General features: G+C 47.4%; 1 protein-coding gene across 2 annotated transcripts in view; it reads left to right on the top strand.

The window, feature by feature from the left end:
* The window catches only part of Ppp1r16b (protein phosphatase 1 regulatory subunit 16B), a 90,100-nt gene that overhangs the window by 24,968 nt on the left and 48,297 nt on the right, over window positions 1-16,835 (top strand). For both annotated transcript variants that reach the window (XM_057780854.1, XM_057780853.1), the window contains exon 2: window positions 3,448-3,796. In XM_057780854.1, the coding sequence (XP_057636837.1) occupies window positions 3,547-3,796 (250 nt within the window). In that variant the 5' untranslated portion in view covers window positions 3,448-3,546. The remainder of the gene's footprint in view (window positions 1-3,447; window positions 3,797-16,835) is intronic.

Below are 16,835 nucleotides of genomic sequence, written 5' to 3'. Positions count from 1 at the left end.
CGGGGTAATTACCAGATCACCCGACAGCTGTGCCCTGAGGGCATTCGCCATGAGAAATGAAAACTTATGCTCGCACAAAAACCTGTCCGTGGATTTAAAAGCCACAGACTGGAAGCAACCCAGATCTTTTCCAGTAAGTGGATGGGGAAACAAATTAATGTGCAGTGGAATACTAGATAAGAATAAAAAGGAATGAACTATTGACACGTATGGTGATTGGGATGAACCTCAAAGGAATGATCTGTGTGAAGAAAGCCCTCAGTTCTTACTTGCTTTCTACTCTTGTTTTTATAGTGTTGTTTGAACAAAAGCCTAGAGGTGGGGAGCAGATCAGTGCCAAGGACTGGGATGTGGGTGGGTTTGGGGGTGCATAAGGGGGCCCTTGGGAAGTTGCCGGGAGGGGTGCTTGTAGCTGAGGAGCGGTTGATATTTTACTGTGGTGGTATGCATTTGTGAAATTACTTTAGAACTGTAACTGGGGAGTGTGGATTACAGTTGGTGGGTCACGTCCCTGTTTTCAAAATAAAAAGTTAATTACAAAAGGATTGCAAGACTTTTAAAACATGTTATATTATGCATTGAACCCAGGTTCCATGCATGCCTGACAAGCCTTCTACTCCGGAGCTAGAGCCTCAGGGTTTCTTTTTCTTTTCTTCTCCTCCGCCTTTTGGTTTTTCAAGACAGAGTTTCTCAGTGTAGTCCTGGCTGTCCTGGAACTCACTCTGTAGATCAGGCTGGCCTCAAACTCAGAGATCCACATGCCTCTGCCTCCCCAGTGCTGGAATTAAAGGTGTGTGCCACCATACTGGCTTCCTTCCTTCCTTCCTTCCTTCCTTCCTTCCTTCCTTCCTTCCTTCCTTCCTTCCTTCCTTCCTTCTTCCCTCCCTCTTTCCCTCCATCTCTCCCTTCTTTTCCTTTCTTTCTTTCTTTCTTTCTTTCTTTCTTTCTTTCTTTCTTTCTTTCTTTCTTTTTCTTTCTTCCCTCCCTCCCTCCCTCCCTCCCTCTCTCCCTCCCTCTCTCCCTCCCTCCTTCCTTTCTTTATGCTGTTGTTTGCTTGCTTGTTTAATTTGGAGACAGGGTCTCAATAAGTGACTTAGGCTGGCCTTGAACTCTAGCTCAGACAGGATTGGAACTTGAAATCCTCTTGCCTCTGCCTTCCCAAGCAGCTGGGATGACAGGCTGCCACCAGACCCAGAAACTCTGAGTTACTTAAAACCAAAACCAAAACCAAAGCAAAGCAAAGAATACGAAAGCCAAGCTGCATGTTTCCTGTTGAGTCTTGCTCTTGATTTATCGACCACTGAGATAGACCTGCTCAGACCCCTGTGACCCTGTGGCACTGTCAGTTTGCCCCCTCTCCAGCTGCTGCTGGTTTGTCTTCTGGATTCAGGGATGGAGGGAGACTGGCCCATTTCACCCCGTCTTGGCTCCTAAGGGGCTGGACTTGAGATCCCTGATGGCTGGTCTCTGAAGGAAAGGCAGTCTGGAGGGAGGACATTGAAGCATAGGCCGCAGGAGATAGCAATGTCTTCCTAAAGTTCAGACTTGATTCCCCAAGAAGGCAACTTTTTTTGTTTGCTTGTTTTTGCATCCCACAAATGTGGACCCACCCATCCTTCCGTGTTTCCCAGCAACCGGAGACAGCCTTGCCTGGTGGATCGAGGGTGCTCTGCCTTCACGCCTCCATCCCTTCTTTGCTAATAGATGTGCAACCGTAGCCAGCTCCTTTATTCCTTGAGTACCCTGGATATTTTGGGAGGTGACAGTGCATTTTGCAGATGGGAATATAATCTTCGGAAGGTTCAAGTGATTGTCCAAAGACCCCTTTCTTCTGCCTCAGAGCACCCAGGGTCTGTGCTGATGTGAAACCCACTTGGCTTCAATCTCTGAGAGCAGATGTATGTCCTTTTCCTTTGAAGATTCTCCAACATGTGTATGTGGGAGGACTTCAGCCAAAGATTCTAGGTCTAATAGTTAGTAAACTTTTGGGGTTGGGGGGGCACTTTAACCCTTGAAATTCAGGATTCTAAAGGGACTTTGTTTATGCAGATTGTTTATTTTTACTGTCTTTGATTTTATGACACAGTCTTACTGTATAGCCCAGGCTGGCCTCAAGTTGATAAATGTGCTTGCCACCAAGTCTGACCTGGGTTTGATTTCCAGAACCCAGAACATCATGGGAAGAGAGAATTGACTCCTGCAGGTTACCCTTTGACCTCCATATGTGCATCATGGTGCTGTGTGCCACAGCCCAAAAGAAATAAAATGTAAAAGGAAAATAGAAACCTATCATGTGTTATAATTTTGCTGGATATTTTGATGAAAAAGAAATAACTGTCCTAAAACAAACAGAGAAAGCGAGAAAGTTGCCCTGTAAGTCTGGCCCTCTGCTGGGCTTTACCTGAGTGACGGAAGTCACCTGTTGTGTAGCGTTAGGATGCTCACACTAGGAGAGTAGAAAAGGTTAGCAGTGTCTTCTCCATTTATGCAAACAGTTCTGACTTTGTGGGTGCCTTGAAAGGGCCTCAGGGGTCCCTCCACAGGGTGCCTGGGCCACACTTTGAGAACCACTGCAACCTTACATCCTTCTATTTTCTTCCAGCCCAGTTTGTCCATCCTTATTGCAGCATGCCGTCATAATGAGTGAAATGTGGGGAGCTTAAGTGCCTGGCATCTGTGTGTTGGAGGACTGGGCTTCTATTTGTTACCTGCCTGCCTCTCTCTCTCTGCCGGCTCTCACATAGCTCAGGTTAGCCTCAAACTCACTATGTAGCCAAGGATGACCTCACACTTTTGATCCTTCTGCCTGAACGTCCTCAGTGCTCAGATCACAGGTGTTGACTTCCATACCCTAGTTATAGGGTGCTGTGGATGGAACCCGGACTTGGTTCCCACCAGGCAAGGAAGGAGCCAGCTGAACCCTATTCCCAGTCCTCAGGGCTTCTATTTGAATGCTGCACAACCTGGGGTTTCCTGGGTTTAGTTGCCCCCATGTTGTCCTGAGCCCCAAGATACCCTCTAGTTCCACTGTCACGTGACTTACTTCTTGAGGTAGGATGTCTTTGCACAAGAATGCTTGCTGCAAAGGGCAGGCTTCTGTTCGCTGACTGTGGCTTGAGAGGCGGGCAAACACCACCATGCAGCAGAACTTTCAGGAGGAATGGAATGGTCTCTATCTGGGTATCCAGCGTGGGAACCACTAGGAAGTGTGCACGTGGGTGTGACTGTGAAACTGCGTTGTTTTCCTTTCACTCAAACGCTGGCTCACAGCAGAGCCAGGCCTTGCTGGGACCCACTCTCTACTTTAAAAAAGCTACATTTTGCTCTTGGCACAAATGGAAAGAAAACCTCAAGGGATCTCTGGGCAGGGTGGTCGGGTGTTTCTATACCATACGATGTGTATTCTCGGGGCTGATCAGTCCATCTGTGTCTGTCTTCCCTCTCCAGGCCCCACCATGAGGCCCCAGCCCCTCGGGAGCCGCTGTGCTCCCCTGGCCCCCGGCACACCGTGCTAGCCTCAGGAGAGCAAGGGCAGGCGCGGGGGCCATGGCCAGCCACGTGGACCTGCTCACCGAGCTGCAGCTGCTGGAGAAGGTACCTACGCTGGAACGCCTGCGCGCAGCCCAGAAGCGCCGGGCTCAGCAGCTGAAGAAGTGGGCACAGTATGAACAGGACCTGCTTCACCGTAAGCGCAAGCATGAGCGGAAGCGCAGCACGGGTGGCCGTCGCAAGAAGGTGTCCTTTGAGGCCAGTGTGGCACTGCTAGAGGCCTCATTGAGGAACGATGCCGAAGAAGGTAAGGCCCCTGGCTCCAGAACCTGGACTGTACAGGGGCAGGCAAATTCTGAGCTGCTCCTGAGGTCAAGTGTGGGCCACCCCATCAGTCCACATTAGGAAGAAGACGGCCCTAGGAAAGACTTCTCCCCAACTCCTGAGACAATCTCATGTAGCCCGGGGAGGCTTCCACTTGTAATGCAACTGCGTATGACCTTTAATTTCTGACCTTCCTGCCTCTACTTCCCAGGAGCTGGGACTGCAGGCCTGTGCCATCGAGCATCCCTTTCCACCCCCAAGCCTTGGCTTTATCTTAGATTGTTTGAGACAATGAGTCCAGCTTTTGGCTAAGGAATACAATAACAATTTCCCTTCCCTCCCACAAATATTTACTGACAGCCTGCTTCCTGCGGCATTGGTACTCGTGCAGAATGATGACCACGTGGTATCCCGTGTCCCCCCCACACCCAAGCTGGCTACTCTAGGATGTTGCATTTCTGGAATCCTTTTCTCGGGTCCTTACTCAGCCTGTGGCATGCTGGTCTTCTTTTTCATGCTGGGAGGGAACCCAGGGTCTTATAAACGGATCCAGCACTCTCTCCAGAACCCATATCCCTGAATCTGTTCTCAATTCACTCTCCATGGCCATATCCATGGTGGAGGGTGGTGAAGAACTAGACCCTGGGGGCTGGCGACATAGCTCGGAGGTTAAGAGCACCGACTGTCCTTCCAGAGGACCTGGGTTTGATTCCTAGTACCCACACAGCAGCTCACAATCAGCTATAACTCCAGTTCCAGGGAATCTGACCCACTCCTCTGGCCTCCCAGGTACCAGACATATGGGATGCACAGACATACGTGATGCACATATATGCATGTAGGCAAAACACACATACACATAAAATAAAAATGATAACATCTTTTTTAAATGTATCTAGACCCTGGAGGTGGACATCTGGGTCTAAAACTGGATGTGCAGGTCCCTGTGTGATCTTGACACAGAGAAGTTCTTTTGTTCTCTGTCCTTAGACCGTAGCACCCTCATGAAGGCCTTCTGAACATTCAGTTGAGTAATACCTGTGAAGTATCTCAGACACGGCTCTCATGTTAACTATACATTTATGATTGTTTTTAAATTTCGCTTTCTGACTTTTGAGACAGGCTCTCAGGTAGCCAAGCTAGTGTCTATGTAGTTGAAGAGGACCATAAATTCTTGATCCTCTTGCCTCCACCTCCCAAATTCTAGGATGGCAGGTATGAACTATACAACATAGCTGATGTATCAGTATGTTTTATTATATTGCTACCTTTTATTTCTTTAAATGTGTAGTTTATATTGTCATGGATTCCATAAGTCTGGAAGCAGAGACAAGTGCACACCATGTTGTCCAGGATGGTTTTACTCTCTGAACTGTGGAAATAAAGGAATGCATGTTCATATGGTTTCCGGGTTGCACGGTTACCCTGTACTGCTTACATTCAATAACGCCCACTTTACAGATAGGGATATTGGATTCAGAGAGATTCAGAACCTTGACCTGGTAGGATAACAGGATCAGAAACCCTAGGTAGGATACTACCCCATGGCTTTTCAAGTTTGCTTTCTACAGCTAGAATGGCTTTGATCAGGCTCCCTCAGTGTGCATATACTCACATAACGTCTGCTCATTATAGCTGCAGTTTGTGCATATGCCCTTTGAACCCTCAGGAGCATCCGCACTACCCCTGGAGAAGCCTGGCATGTCCCCTGGATTCCTCTCCTCTCCTGGTATTGAGAAGCCTAGCATGTCCCCTGGATCCTTCTGGACCCTCTCCTGGTATTAGGCACTAGAACAGTTAGTGAGAGCTGAGGGCTGGAACACTGAGAACATAAGAGACCATGGACGTTCATAGGCCGAGTGTCCCTAACCATGGAAATCGGAAACATTTGGGGCACCTACATAGATGTTACATATAGAAACAAACACGCCTGACCTCATGGGATGGGTCATAAACCACGGGTGGGCTAGAAATGACGCCCAAGCTGCTTGTTGTAAGTAAGCAGGATAAGAAGTGAACTTACGTTGACTTAGGTTCCATTCTCGAGCAATCATCGTATTTCAATACGTCAGACACGCCTCATCGCAAGTCTTTCAGATAAGAGATACAAACCTGTGCTCCCCTGACCCTCCAACTTCTGGACTGCCCCGAAAGCACCATACCATTGATCCCGGTAATACGGGGCCCTAGGACGTGAGCAGGGCCAGGCTCCCAGATCCACTGAGTTTCAAACGGCTCAGGTGAGAGCTGGGGTGAGCCCCTGAAAGGCATGATGGCTCAGGCTGGGGATGTGGTCCCGAGGCTCCTTCCCACGTGTGATTTGGTGTGCTGGGTGACGTGGCGGCCCCATCCCACTCAGGGGGTGGCTGGCAGGCTCATGACGAGGTCTAATTTTTGGTGGAGGTGACAGTTCACTAACTCCTCTCTCTCCGCGTGTCAATTGCGCTCTTCTTCTCTGGAAAACCCCATTTCCCCTCCCAAGGAGCTCTGCAGGCTCTGAGAGTTGGCTGTGTGTTTTGGAACAGTTGATGGCACCTACCCAGCCCACTACCCAAATATCATCTCTTGTTGACTGTCAAGTGTGCTGCTTGGAAGAAACATGGCTTCCACTCCATCCCTAGCCTATGACCTTGAACAATTTGTTTTCCTCTCTGTTTTCAATTAAAATTGAAATTAAATTTCAATTAAAATCCACATCATGGAGCATGGAGGACTTGGGTTCGAGAGAGTGTGGCAGGAGTTAGAATTGGTTCTAGATTTATGTAGTTCAGCTGGTAGAGGGGTTGCTTAGCATGTGTGAGGCCCTGCATTTGGTCTACGGTACTATGTAAACTGGGTATAATATCCACACCTGTGATCCCAGTACCTGAGGCAGGGAGGTCAGAAATTCTGTGTCATTCTTAGCTACATACTGAGTTCAAGGCCCCAGCCTGGGCTACACGAGAAGAGCAAAACGTCCTAGACCTTTGAAAGTTACCCTGAACCCCGTGGCGGATCAGCAGTGATTTAAATAGTTCTCCAGATAAAACGACTTTAATGTTTAAAAAAATATAAAATTCATACAAACAAATTCTTATTAAATCAAATGATATAGCATTGTACAGAATAACAAGTCCCTTCCTCTCTTCCTTTCCTCCTTCTAGTCCCTGCTTGTTGATCTGAAGTCTTTCCTTCTAGTATTTTTTCTCTTTTCTCTGTGGACCGGGAGGCACCTAGACCTTCATATTTCCTTAAGCTTTTATGCAAGGAAAGGCATCCTGGGATCCCAGGCAAGTGACTCCAGTGTTCACTCCCCCTCCCCAGTATGAAGTCTTGGAGTTATGTGTGCCAACCACACGCAGCACAGCAGACTTGCACGGTTCGCTGTGTAATGTTTTATAGCTGGTATCACCAGGACCTATACAATTTCCCCAGTAGTTTTTCTCTGTGCACAGTGAACTTTTGGGCACATGTCTAAGTATTTATCTTGGACAAATGTGGAAACATGTTTGCAAGCTGAAAGGAACTCATTAAGAAACAACCTCTGGATTGGTGTCATTGTGGAAAGCTGTGGGGCCGTGTGAAGGGGACCCTGGGGTCCACGGGTGTATGTGTTTGAGGTTGCCGTCCGTCAGCCCTTGAACTTGCTGATCTCTGCTCAGCTTCCTGGCAGCCTGACAGAGCTGACTGAGAACGGCTTCTGCTTGCTGGCTGAGCTGCTGTTTGGGAGGCTGCTGGGGTGTTAGCTCACAGAGGCGAGGGAGCATGGGTGGCAGCTCCCCACTCTCTTGAGCTCATAGCATCCTGAGTCAACCTCCCCACCTGCAGAGGGGGTGGGTGAGAGTTGTTCTCAGAGAAAAACAATCTGGCTAATGTCCTTGACCTAGGACCTGCCTGAGCCCCTCCCTCACCACTCCTCAGCATCTTTTGATTCCTCCACTAGGCTCTACTTATGGTCTCCTTGGCACCTTTGGGTGCGTGCTTCCCTCACCTGACATACTTTCTCGAACTCTTCAGGTTCCCAAGGAGAGCTCTCCACAGGCCTCTGGGCACTTCAGCCATCACTAGCATAGAACCGGTGTACCTCACTGTTTCCTGAGAGGCTGCAGAGAGCCAGGGGGTTGGCGTGCAAACTGCAGTTTATCCCCGAGTTGAGATCTCAGCTCTCCCACTGACTACCTGTGCATTGTGGGGACAGTAACCTAACTTCCCAGACCTCAGTTTCCTCACTCGAGCATGTGAATACCCCTACCATGTAAAGTCGAGGGGCTGACTTGACTTGGTAGATGCTGAAGATGTGTGGTAAGAAGCGGGGAAGAAGCAGAAGCTGTTATTTCTGTGCTATCTATTATTCCACATTTGCGCAAGCTCTCCCTGTTATATATTCTGACTCTCACCTTCATGATTATTTATCAGGTACCGGGTACCAGGCAGCCGCTTTGCATACGCCATCTCGTCTAATCCTTACAGTGACTCTCTCAAGCTGAAGTTGGGATAGTCAAACCCTATTTTGGAAAAGTAACTTGGAGCTTCATTTGCATATCCTAAGATCTGCCCTTTTTTTTTTTTTTTTTTTAACTGTTCAGGAGTTTCCCACCAAACCCCAGGGCTCTGTGCCCATCTTCACAGTCTAGTTTTAGAACTTGTTCATCACCTCTTGCTCCTGCGAAATCATCCCCAGGCCTCAATTCCAATCCCAGGTAACCACGAGTCTCCTGCCTTTTCTGGATGTTCCCTCCATCTGAAATCAGCAGTGTGTGAGCTTTGCAATCATCTTCTTTCATCCCGGAGGGCAGTTTTGAGCTTGGCCAGATTGTAGTGTATGTGAGCTCTTGCTCCCTTGTTCCAGCCTTCTAGTACGCCACTGTAAGGCTGTACCACAGTCGTTTCTACTCACCGTGGGCTGAGCATGTGGATCTTGGCCCTTTTGGATTGATGATCAATGCTGCTAACAACAGGTGTCTGAGTCCTGATGTGGACATTTGTCCGTCATTTTGGTGCAGTTACCCAGGAATGGGGTTGCTGTGTCACATGGAACATTTCTATGTAACTTATTAAGAAACAGAATAATGGCTTTCTAAAGGTTTCAGAGCAGGCAAGGCCACCATGGCTAGGGATAAGGGATCTATCTAGGGACCCCAAAAGTCAAGACCCTAAGGACAGCAGAAACACCAGGGTCCAGAGAGCCCGAAGGTGCACAGATCACAACCACAGATAAGCCAGTCTATTTTATAGGGAAAACCCAAAGCAAGAGGTACAGGTCAGTTTGGTCACTAAAGGTGAGAGTTTTAGAGACTGAACTGAGTCCTGGGTCTGTCATGAGAGTCCCATGAAGGCTTACCTGTGACTTAACCTCTTCCAAAGCTGCCCTGTAATGGGCTTGGGAAGATAATGACACAGCTCTGCTTTAGAAAACCATCGGGTTGCAGCTTAAGTGAGTGTTTGCTCCTTTGCTTCAGCCTGAAGGGCTTCACAGCATGACCTCAGCTCAGCTGCTTTCCAGCCCACCAAGGCAATGGAAACTCAATGTAACGTTATGTAGAAATGAAGTGTGCAAAATAGTTACAAGATCTGTGCCAGGGCCAGCAAACTGGCTCAGAGGGTGAAGGCACTTGTTGCCAAGCCGGATGGCCTGGGTTTGATCTCCAGACCCCACATGGTGGAAGAAAGAACCAGCATCCACAAGCTGACCTCCCCATATAGATTATGACACAGCACACACACACACACACACACACACACCATAATGTAACAGTAACAACAACGGTAATAAAAAACGCTGTCTAGCATAAGTTAGCTGGAGGTGCAGGACTCTCATCCACTCAGTTCTGTCAACATCTCCTGGTCAGCATCTCTGTGAGGCACAGCACAGGGTCCTGGCTTTATCTAAAGGAAATGGCTCTGACTTTCAGTTTTGGTGACTTCTGAACAGGAAAGTTTCTTTTCCTCTCCTTCTAAAAATAATGCCTCCTCGTATAATATTCCAAAACTGTAGAAAGCGGAAATACTAAGAAGATAAAACCCACACTTGCAATGACCACTGACAGCCCCAGGTAATGTTTTGGCCTTTTATCTAGGAGCTACACGCTGCTTTCTCATGGGGGTGATTGGAGGAAAGTTGAAGTGAGGGGTGGAACACGAAGGGCTTGGGGCCAAGGTGATCCCCTTTCCAATCTCAGAGTTTCTTTGTTTTCTTAAAAGCTGAGACCCCTAAGAGCTTGTGTTTAGCTGGGGTCTGCTAATGACTACTGCGTTATTGATTAGGCACACTCCTGCCATCCCAGTGTGCTGGAAGTCTGGGACTAAAGGATTATGAGTTTGAGGCCAGCCTGGGCTAAATAATGAGACCCTGGCTCAAAAACAAACAGATGGGAAGGAAAGGCGGCCCACCAGTTAAGAGTACCGGCTGCTCTTGCAGAGGACCTGAGCTCAGTTCTTAGCACCCGTGTCAGATTAACTCTAGTTCCAGGGGACCCAACATCCTCTCCTGGGACTCCTTTGAACACCTCTATACATGTGCACTTACCCACACAGAGAGATACACGTAATTACAAAAATAAAGGAAACTAAATCTGAGACAAATGAAGAAATTAAAACTTAGAGGTCATTTCTTTGGTCATTAAGTCAGAGCTGTACCTGTTGGTTTTTTCTCTGTTTCTTTTGCACAATAGCCTCCCGTCACCTACCTGTCTAAAAGTGTCTGCACCTTCCATGGGCACCCAGGACCAGCTTACCTGGGCTGTTCTGGCCAAAACTTCCCTTAGGATGTGGTCACTTTGAGGTTCACGTGGGATTGGAGGATCCACTTGGAGACACAGCTCACATGGCTGTGAAGTCAACACAGAAGATCTTACTTTACAGGGGGGGTAGCCTTGGAAAATAGGTGAAGTCTTCACACTGCTCTTGTGAAGCAGTGTGGCATCCACACCCATCAGTGGTGGCTTCTTCCTCGTTGGTGAAATTGGAAGCCATTTCAATTTCTTTCTTTCTTTACCATTTTTATTTTAAATTTATTGGTCTGCCCTGAATCTTGAATGGCTCTTTACCCAAGTATACTTTTTAAAACATCACATCTTGATCTGTTACATGCCTCCTGCCATGCTCCCTGCCATGATAGTCACAGACTCCAGCACTCTCTGTATTCCCCAGTCAGCTCTGCATTCTATAAGTTGCCTTGGCCATGGTTTCTCTTCATAGCAATAGAAAAGTAACCAAGACCTTCACCTGTAGGAATTTGCTCATCCTCCTGTAAAAACCTATTTAATGTTGAGAAACTATTCTTAACCATACTGATTACCTAGATTTCTCTGAATTGCCTATTTTTTGTTCATATTTTTTACTAGTATGTTTTTTTCTTTGATTGGGATCAGTGCACTGTTGATATTTGAGAAGGGAAAGACGGTCAGTAACAGTAAAGGGGGGATTGCCAGCCTTCTGCTGTCAGGCATGGCTCAGGTACTTTCTGCAGTGTGTACATTTGTGTGCTCATTTTAAAACTGTGTTCATGGGTATTTATTTTTCACAGTGCCAGAGATTTGTACATGTTAGGCACTGGCTCCTCCACCAAGCCACACCCTAAGTCATGCTTATGGTAAAGATTTTGTTTATGCCTTTAAGTTCTTAATTTTATGTAATAAAACCTGACTGCTTGCCCTATTCTCTTATTATTTTATTCTTTGCTTTTATACCATACTTAAAGCAGGGGTTTGGGGCAGGAGAGTTAGCTCAAAAGCTATGAGTACTTGTGGCTCTTCCAAAGGATCCTAATTTGGTTCCCATCATCCACCTGGTGGCTTATGATCATCTGTAACTCCAGTTCTGGGGAATCCAACACCCTCTTCAGATCTCCCTGAGCAACAGACACCCACATGGTACACGTCTATACATGTAGGCAAAATACTCATACACATGAAACAGAAAATAGACGAATCTTCAAAAGGCAGGGGAAGTTCAGAAACTGATTTGAGGGCCAGTTCTCCCAGCACAGAGTTTTCTTGGAGCACAGCTACAACTGCCCACTTGTGTCTCATCTGTGGCTGCCGTCACACAGTTGAATCTGTAGCTGAAACCATACGACTGACAAAGAGGAGACTATTTACTCATCTCTTGACCTTCATAGGAAACGCCAATCAAGTACAAAGCGTCTTCATCTTGAAATACCTAATAACTTGCGTTTTCTTCTAGGTCTCTGTGACCTTCTTTAAATGAATCAAATATGCGACGCTGCTGGAGTTTATACTTTTTGGTATAAAGTAGTAAATGAAAATCGGTCTCTATTTTCTTCCCCAAGAGTTATCCATTTCCCAGCATCCCCTGCTTTTTCTCAGGATTATGACACCGCTTTTGTGTCCCAGGGCCTCCTCTGCAAACATGGGAGCCTGCCAAGCTCATTATTCAAGCCCCGGAGCTCTACACTGCGGCATGATGATTTGTGTGCTCTTTAAAACTGGCTGATAGTATAGTTCAATTCTTTCAGTGCTGGAACTCGAATCCAGGGCTTTGGACATCCTAGGAAAGGGTTCTTGGGTTCTCCCACCCAGCCACATCCCAAGTCATGGTTATGGCGGAGTTTGTCTTCATGATTTGGAATTTTGATTTTTATGTTGCAAATCTGTGAATGCTTGCCTTGTTCCCTCATTATCTTATCCGTTGCTTTCAGTCTCTTAAACAGGGCTCAGAGAACTTGCTTGGTGGACACATTAGTCCTTCTCCTGTCGTCTCTTTCAAAAAGCTCTTGGTTCTTGTTGGGCATTCATATAATCATTAGGACTCTTTGGTGAACTTTCTCTCCAAGCATCAAACATTTGAAGGTATCTATTGGTGCTATAATAACCAATAAATTTTATTTGGACCAAACTCCCATGTTTGCCATGGTAAGGTTTTCTAAATAGATCAAGGGGTGGGGTAAGGGGAAAAAGCAAGCCTACTTCTCTCTTGGGAACATTAGGAGTTCGTTAGGAATTCTGGAGAGAGGTTCTTCTTTTTCTCTCTTTTTCTTTTCTTTCTTTATTTGTAGAAATATCATTTTTCTTCCTGAAAGGAGAGCTTTTGGACTTTGTATATTAATGTCATATCAGGCTCCCTTGTCTCCATCTTTTTTTTTTTTTTTTGGTTTTTCGAGACAGGGTTTCTCTGTAGCTTTGGTGCCTGTCCTGGAACTAGCTCTTGTAGACCAGGCTGGCCTCGAACTCCTAGAGATCCGCCTACCGCTGCCTCCCGAGTGCTGGGATTAAAGGTGTGCACTACCACCGCCCGGCTCTCCCAGGGTTTTCTATGTAGAAAAAAAAATATTCTTTGCCAGTAAGGTCTGATCACCTTGTTTGATCAGGAGACAGTCTGTCCAATCTATATCCATTGGTTTTTCTCTTCTCCTCAGACTTCTGTTCCTCCTGCATATGTATATGGTAAATATATTGACTTTCATATATTTGAATTAATAAGGATATTCATACATATTTAGGAACATGTGGCTTTGAGACTTGTGAATATCCTCTACTGACTGTGTCCTCCCCAGAATCTAATCTGGCTGTCCTTGGAGTAAGTGATAGACACCTTTCTCTTTCTGGTTGACTTCGTCTCTTAGTATGGGGTATATTTCTCTCTCTCTCTCCCCTTCTTACCCCCCCTTGTGTGTGTGTGTGAATGTGTATATTTATATGTATGTGTGTATTGTCTCTTAGAATGGGGTGTATTTCTCTCTCTCTCTTCCCTTCTCTCTACCCCCATCCTGTGTGTGTGGGGTGGGGGAGATGCATGTGCATGGCTCATATAAATGAGACAAGCACTTTTTGTCTCTTTACTTTTAAATTTTGAGACTGGGTCTCCCTTAATTGCCTAATCTGGCTTTGAACTCACTGATGCCCAGGCTGGCCTTGAACTTGCAGTCCTCCTTCCTCAGCCTCTCTAATAGCTGAGACTATAGAGACTGAGCCACCAGGACTGACCTATGCAAGTCTCTCCCTCCCTCCCTCCCTCCCTCCCTCCCTCCCTCCCTCCCTCCCTCCCTCTCTCCCTTCTGTCTCTCCCCTTCCTCCTTTCCCTTCCATCCTTACTTCTTTCATAGCTACGGTTGACCTCTAAATTATAGCAGAATATGCCTCCAAGTTGGTTTCCCATTAGTTCAGCATCCTCCCATCCTGATTTTCTAAGAACCAGCTGTGAGTGATCCTCTTCATGCAGGAAGCAAGCATGGACCGACTGCTTTCATATGCTAAGCACCGTGACACCAGCACCCAGAGACCTTCCTGGGTGCACCCGATTTCTGACACTGAAGTCAAGACTCTAAATTTATCTTGTTGAGTTCTGAGCCCATTATCCACCTGCTCAGATAATTTCAAATTGAATGATAAATTAAGACTTCCGTGTCACCAGTGACAAAAGCTCAAATCAACAGAGGCAGAATGGGCTCACGTCACCAAAAAACGCATGAAGATCACAATTTTGGGCCACGTGGAGATGGGATTACCAAACCCTGTCCTGCCCAGCCAGCTATCATACTGTCCTGGGCTCATCAAATCCCAGAATCGAATCTCATTGGCTAGGGTGGTCTTTGGGCCAATCAAGGGGCTAGACTAAAAACCTATAAGGGTCTCTGTGGTGGGTGGAGTCAGCAGCCTCCTCTAGAGTTACTGCCTGCGTGAGGCACTGGGCCAACATAGGCCCAAAGCTACAGGGCCATCTGACCATGGATGGAAATCTCCGAAACCAGGGGCCCAAATGAACATTTTCTCCCTTCAACCTGATTGTCTAAAGTATTTCATCATGGCAATGTGGTTAGGCAATGCTGTGATTGTCCCTGTCTAAGCCATATGCCTAACCCTGGCATCCATTTTTCCTGTGCTGGACTAACATCAGGGCTCTGGTATGTCTAAGCCAAGAAAATGAGATGCTGTGTCTGGAAGGAAGGAAGGGACGTGGATGCCGAGCAGGCTACAGCGGCATACTGTGTGAGTTCCTTTCCTCATTTGCTGCATCAGAGTACCTGACAGATGCACCTTAAGAGGGCTTCATGTGACTCACAGTCAGTGCTGGTGGGGAAGGCCAGGTGACCGGAGCTGCTCAGTCTGGGGCAGTGGCAGTGTATGGCCTGCAACTGGGAGCTGGTGTATGGAGAAGACAGCAAGAGATTCTCCTTTGGAAAGACCCTTCCTTCCCTGCCAAAGCTCAGGCGTGTTCCCTCTGGGGGTTCAACACGCTGACAGCATCAGGACAGAAGGACTCTGTGGCTGTTACCAAACTGCCCTGCCGCATTGGTGGTGAGTGAGCGGTGAGCTGTGCCAGCCCTTGGAGCTAAGCATCCAGCAGAGTCACCTTGAACAGAATAAAGCACCCACATGCTTTCCTGTGGATGGAGGTGTTGTAGAAAACCTTGTCAGGAACAGACACCCAGGGAAAGGAAGCCAGCAGGCTACGCATGAGCAGTGCCATCTGCGTGTTTTCCAGAGGAGAGGACGCTGTGACCAGCACCTCTGAAGATGTCCATCCTGTTGCTAGGCACAGGCTCACTGGAGAAAGGAGCCTTCTGCTTTTCTTGGCTCTGTGCCACTTCCACGAAGGTGCTCATGGACCTCCCTGCAACCTTCTGATTATGATTTGTTCCCCTGGCCGGCTCTGCCCACACAGAGTGGGTTGACTGTGCTTAGATGAGTCCCTGTGCACAAGGTCATTCCCATCCTTCTGTGATACCGGCCTTGTGCTTCGGTGTGGCCTCTCATCCCGGGTGGTAGGAGGCTATTCATGGGGAAAGAAGTCACTTTCAGTGATCTGACAAATCATAGTCAGTTACCAAGGTAATGTCTCGGGTCCTTGGGGAGACTGAGCCAATGGAACTTCCTTGGTACTGTTTCAGACTCAAATCACTGTGACCCCCAGCCAGCACCTGCTCCCAGGCGTTAGCCAGGACACATGTATAAGGCTTGTCACATGTCCACAGAGTCCAGATAGTTCCTGTGTTGACACTCCATTACCATGACAGTCAGGTTGAAGGGAGAAAATGTTCATTTTGATCCCTGAGGTTCAGAGATTTCCATCCACGATCAGTGGGTCCTGCTGCTTTGGGCCTCTGTTGGCCCTGTGCCTCATGCTGAGCGTGACCCCTAGAAGAGGCTGCTGATCCCACCCACCGCCAAGCCCCTCATAGACTTTTAAAAAGAGCAAATCTTAAGGCCTTCTTTCAACTGCCTGTTACAAACAGCCCCATGGATAACAGCTAGGATTTGGAAAACAGAAGAATATTCTAGATTCCTTTCAGAGTATCCACCATCAGCACAACCATCCTACTTATATGTGTCAGCAGAGCTGGGTCCTGCCTGTCCTCTGTCTAGCTAACACAGTTGCATCTAGAGCCATGGTGAAGCCTGAGAAAGGATGTAGAAGAAACAGTGGCTGAGGAGAGAGGGAGGGAAAATGCCCCTTCCCACAGACCCAGAAACAGTGAGATCAAACCCTACACCCTGATGGACAGGACTCAGACTTTTTGACTGAGGTTCCTTAAGTGCCCTGGACCCCACAAAGATAGTCATGGCAGTCCTGCAGGTGAGTCACCGCTTGGTGCAAGCAGCTCCTCCCCCAACCCTGTTTCTTGGTGCTCGACAACTGCTTGAGCAGTTCTTTTGGTATGGTTTGATTTGGTGTGTCTCCCAAAGGCTCACATGCTGAAGGCTTAGTACTTGATATAGTTTAGAGGTGGGACTTTAGGGAAGTAGTTGGATCATGAGGGCTCTGATCTCATTGATAGAATAATTTACAGGTGGGTTCATAGTTGAATGGACTTCTCAGAAGCAGTGGAGAGTGTAGGACGCAAAGTCTTGTTGGAAGAAGTAGGTCATTGTGGGGGGTGAACTTTTTTTTTTTTTTTTTTTTTTTTTTTTTTTTTTTTTGGTTTTTCGAGACAGGGTTTCTCTGTGGTTTTGGAGCCTGTCCTGGAACTAGCTCTTGTAGACCAGGCTGGTCTCGAACTCACAGAGATCGCCTGCCTCTGCCTCCCGAGTGCTGGGATTAAAGGCGTGCGCCACCACCGCCGGGCGGGGGGTGAACTTTTAAAG

Source organism: Chionomys nivalis, chromosome 9, assembly GCF_950005125.1.
Source record: "Chionomys nivalis chromosome 9, mChiNiv1.1, whole genome shotgun sequence".
NCBI lineage: Eukaryota > Metazoa > Chordata > Mammalia > Rodentia > Cricetidae > Chionomys > Chionomys nivalis.
Note: the sequence above shows the minus strand (reverse complement) of the source record. Positions and strands in the feature narration are given on the sequence as shown.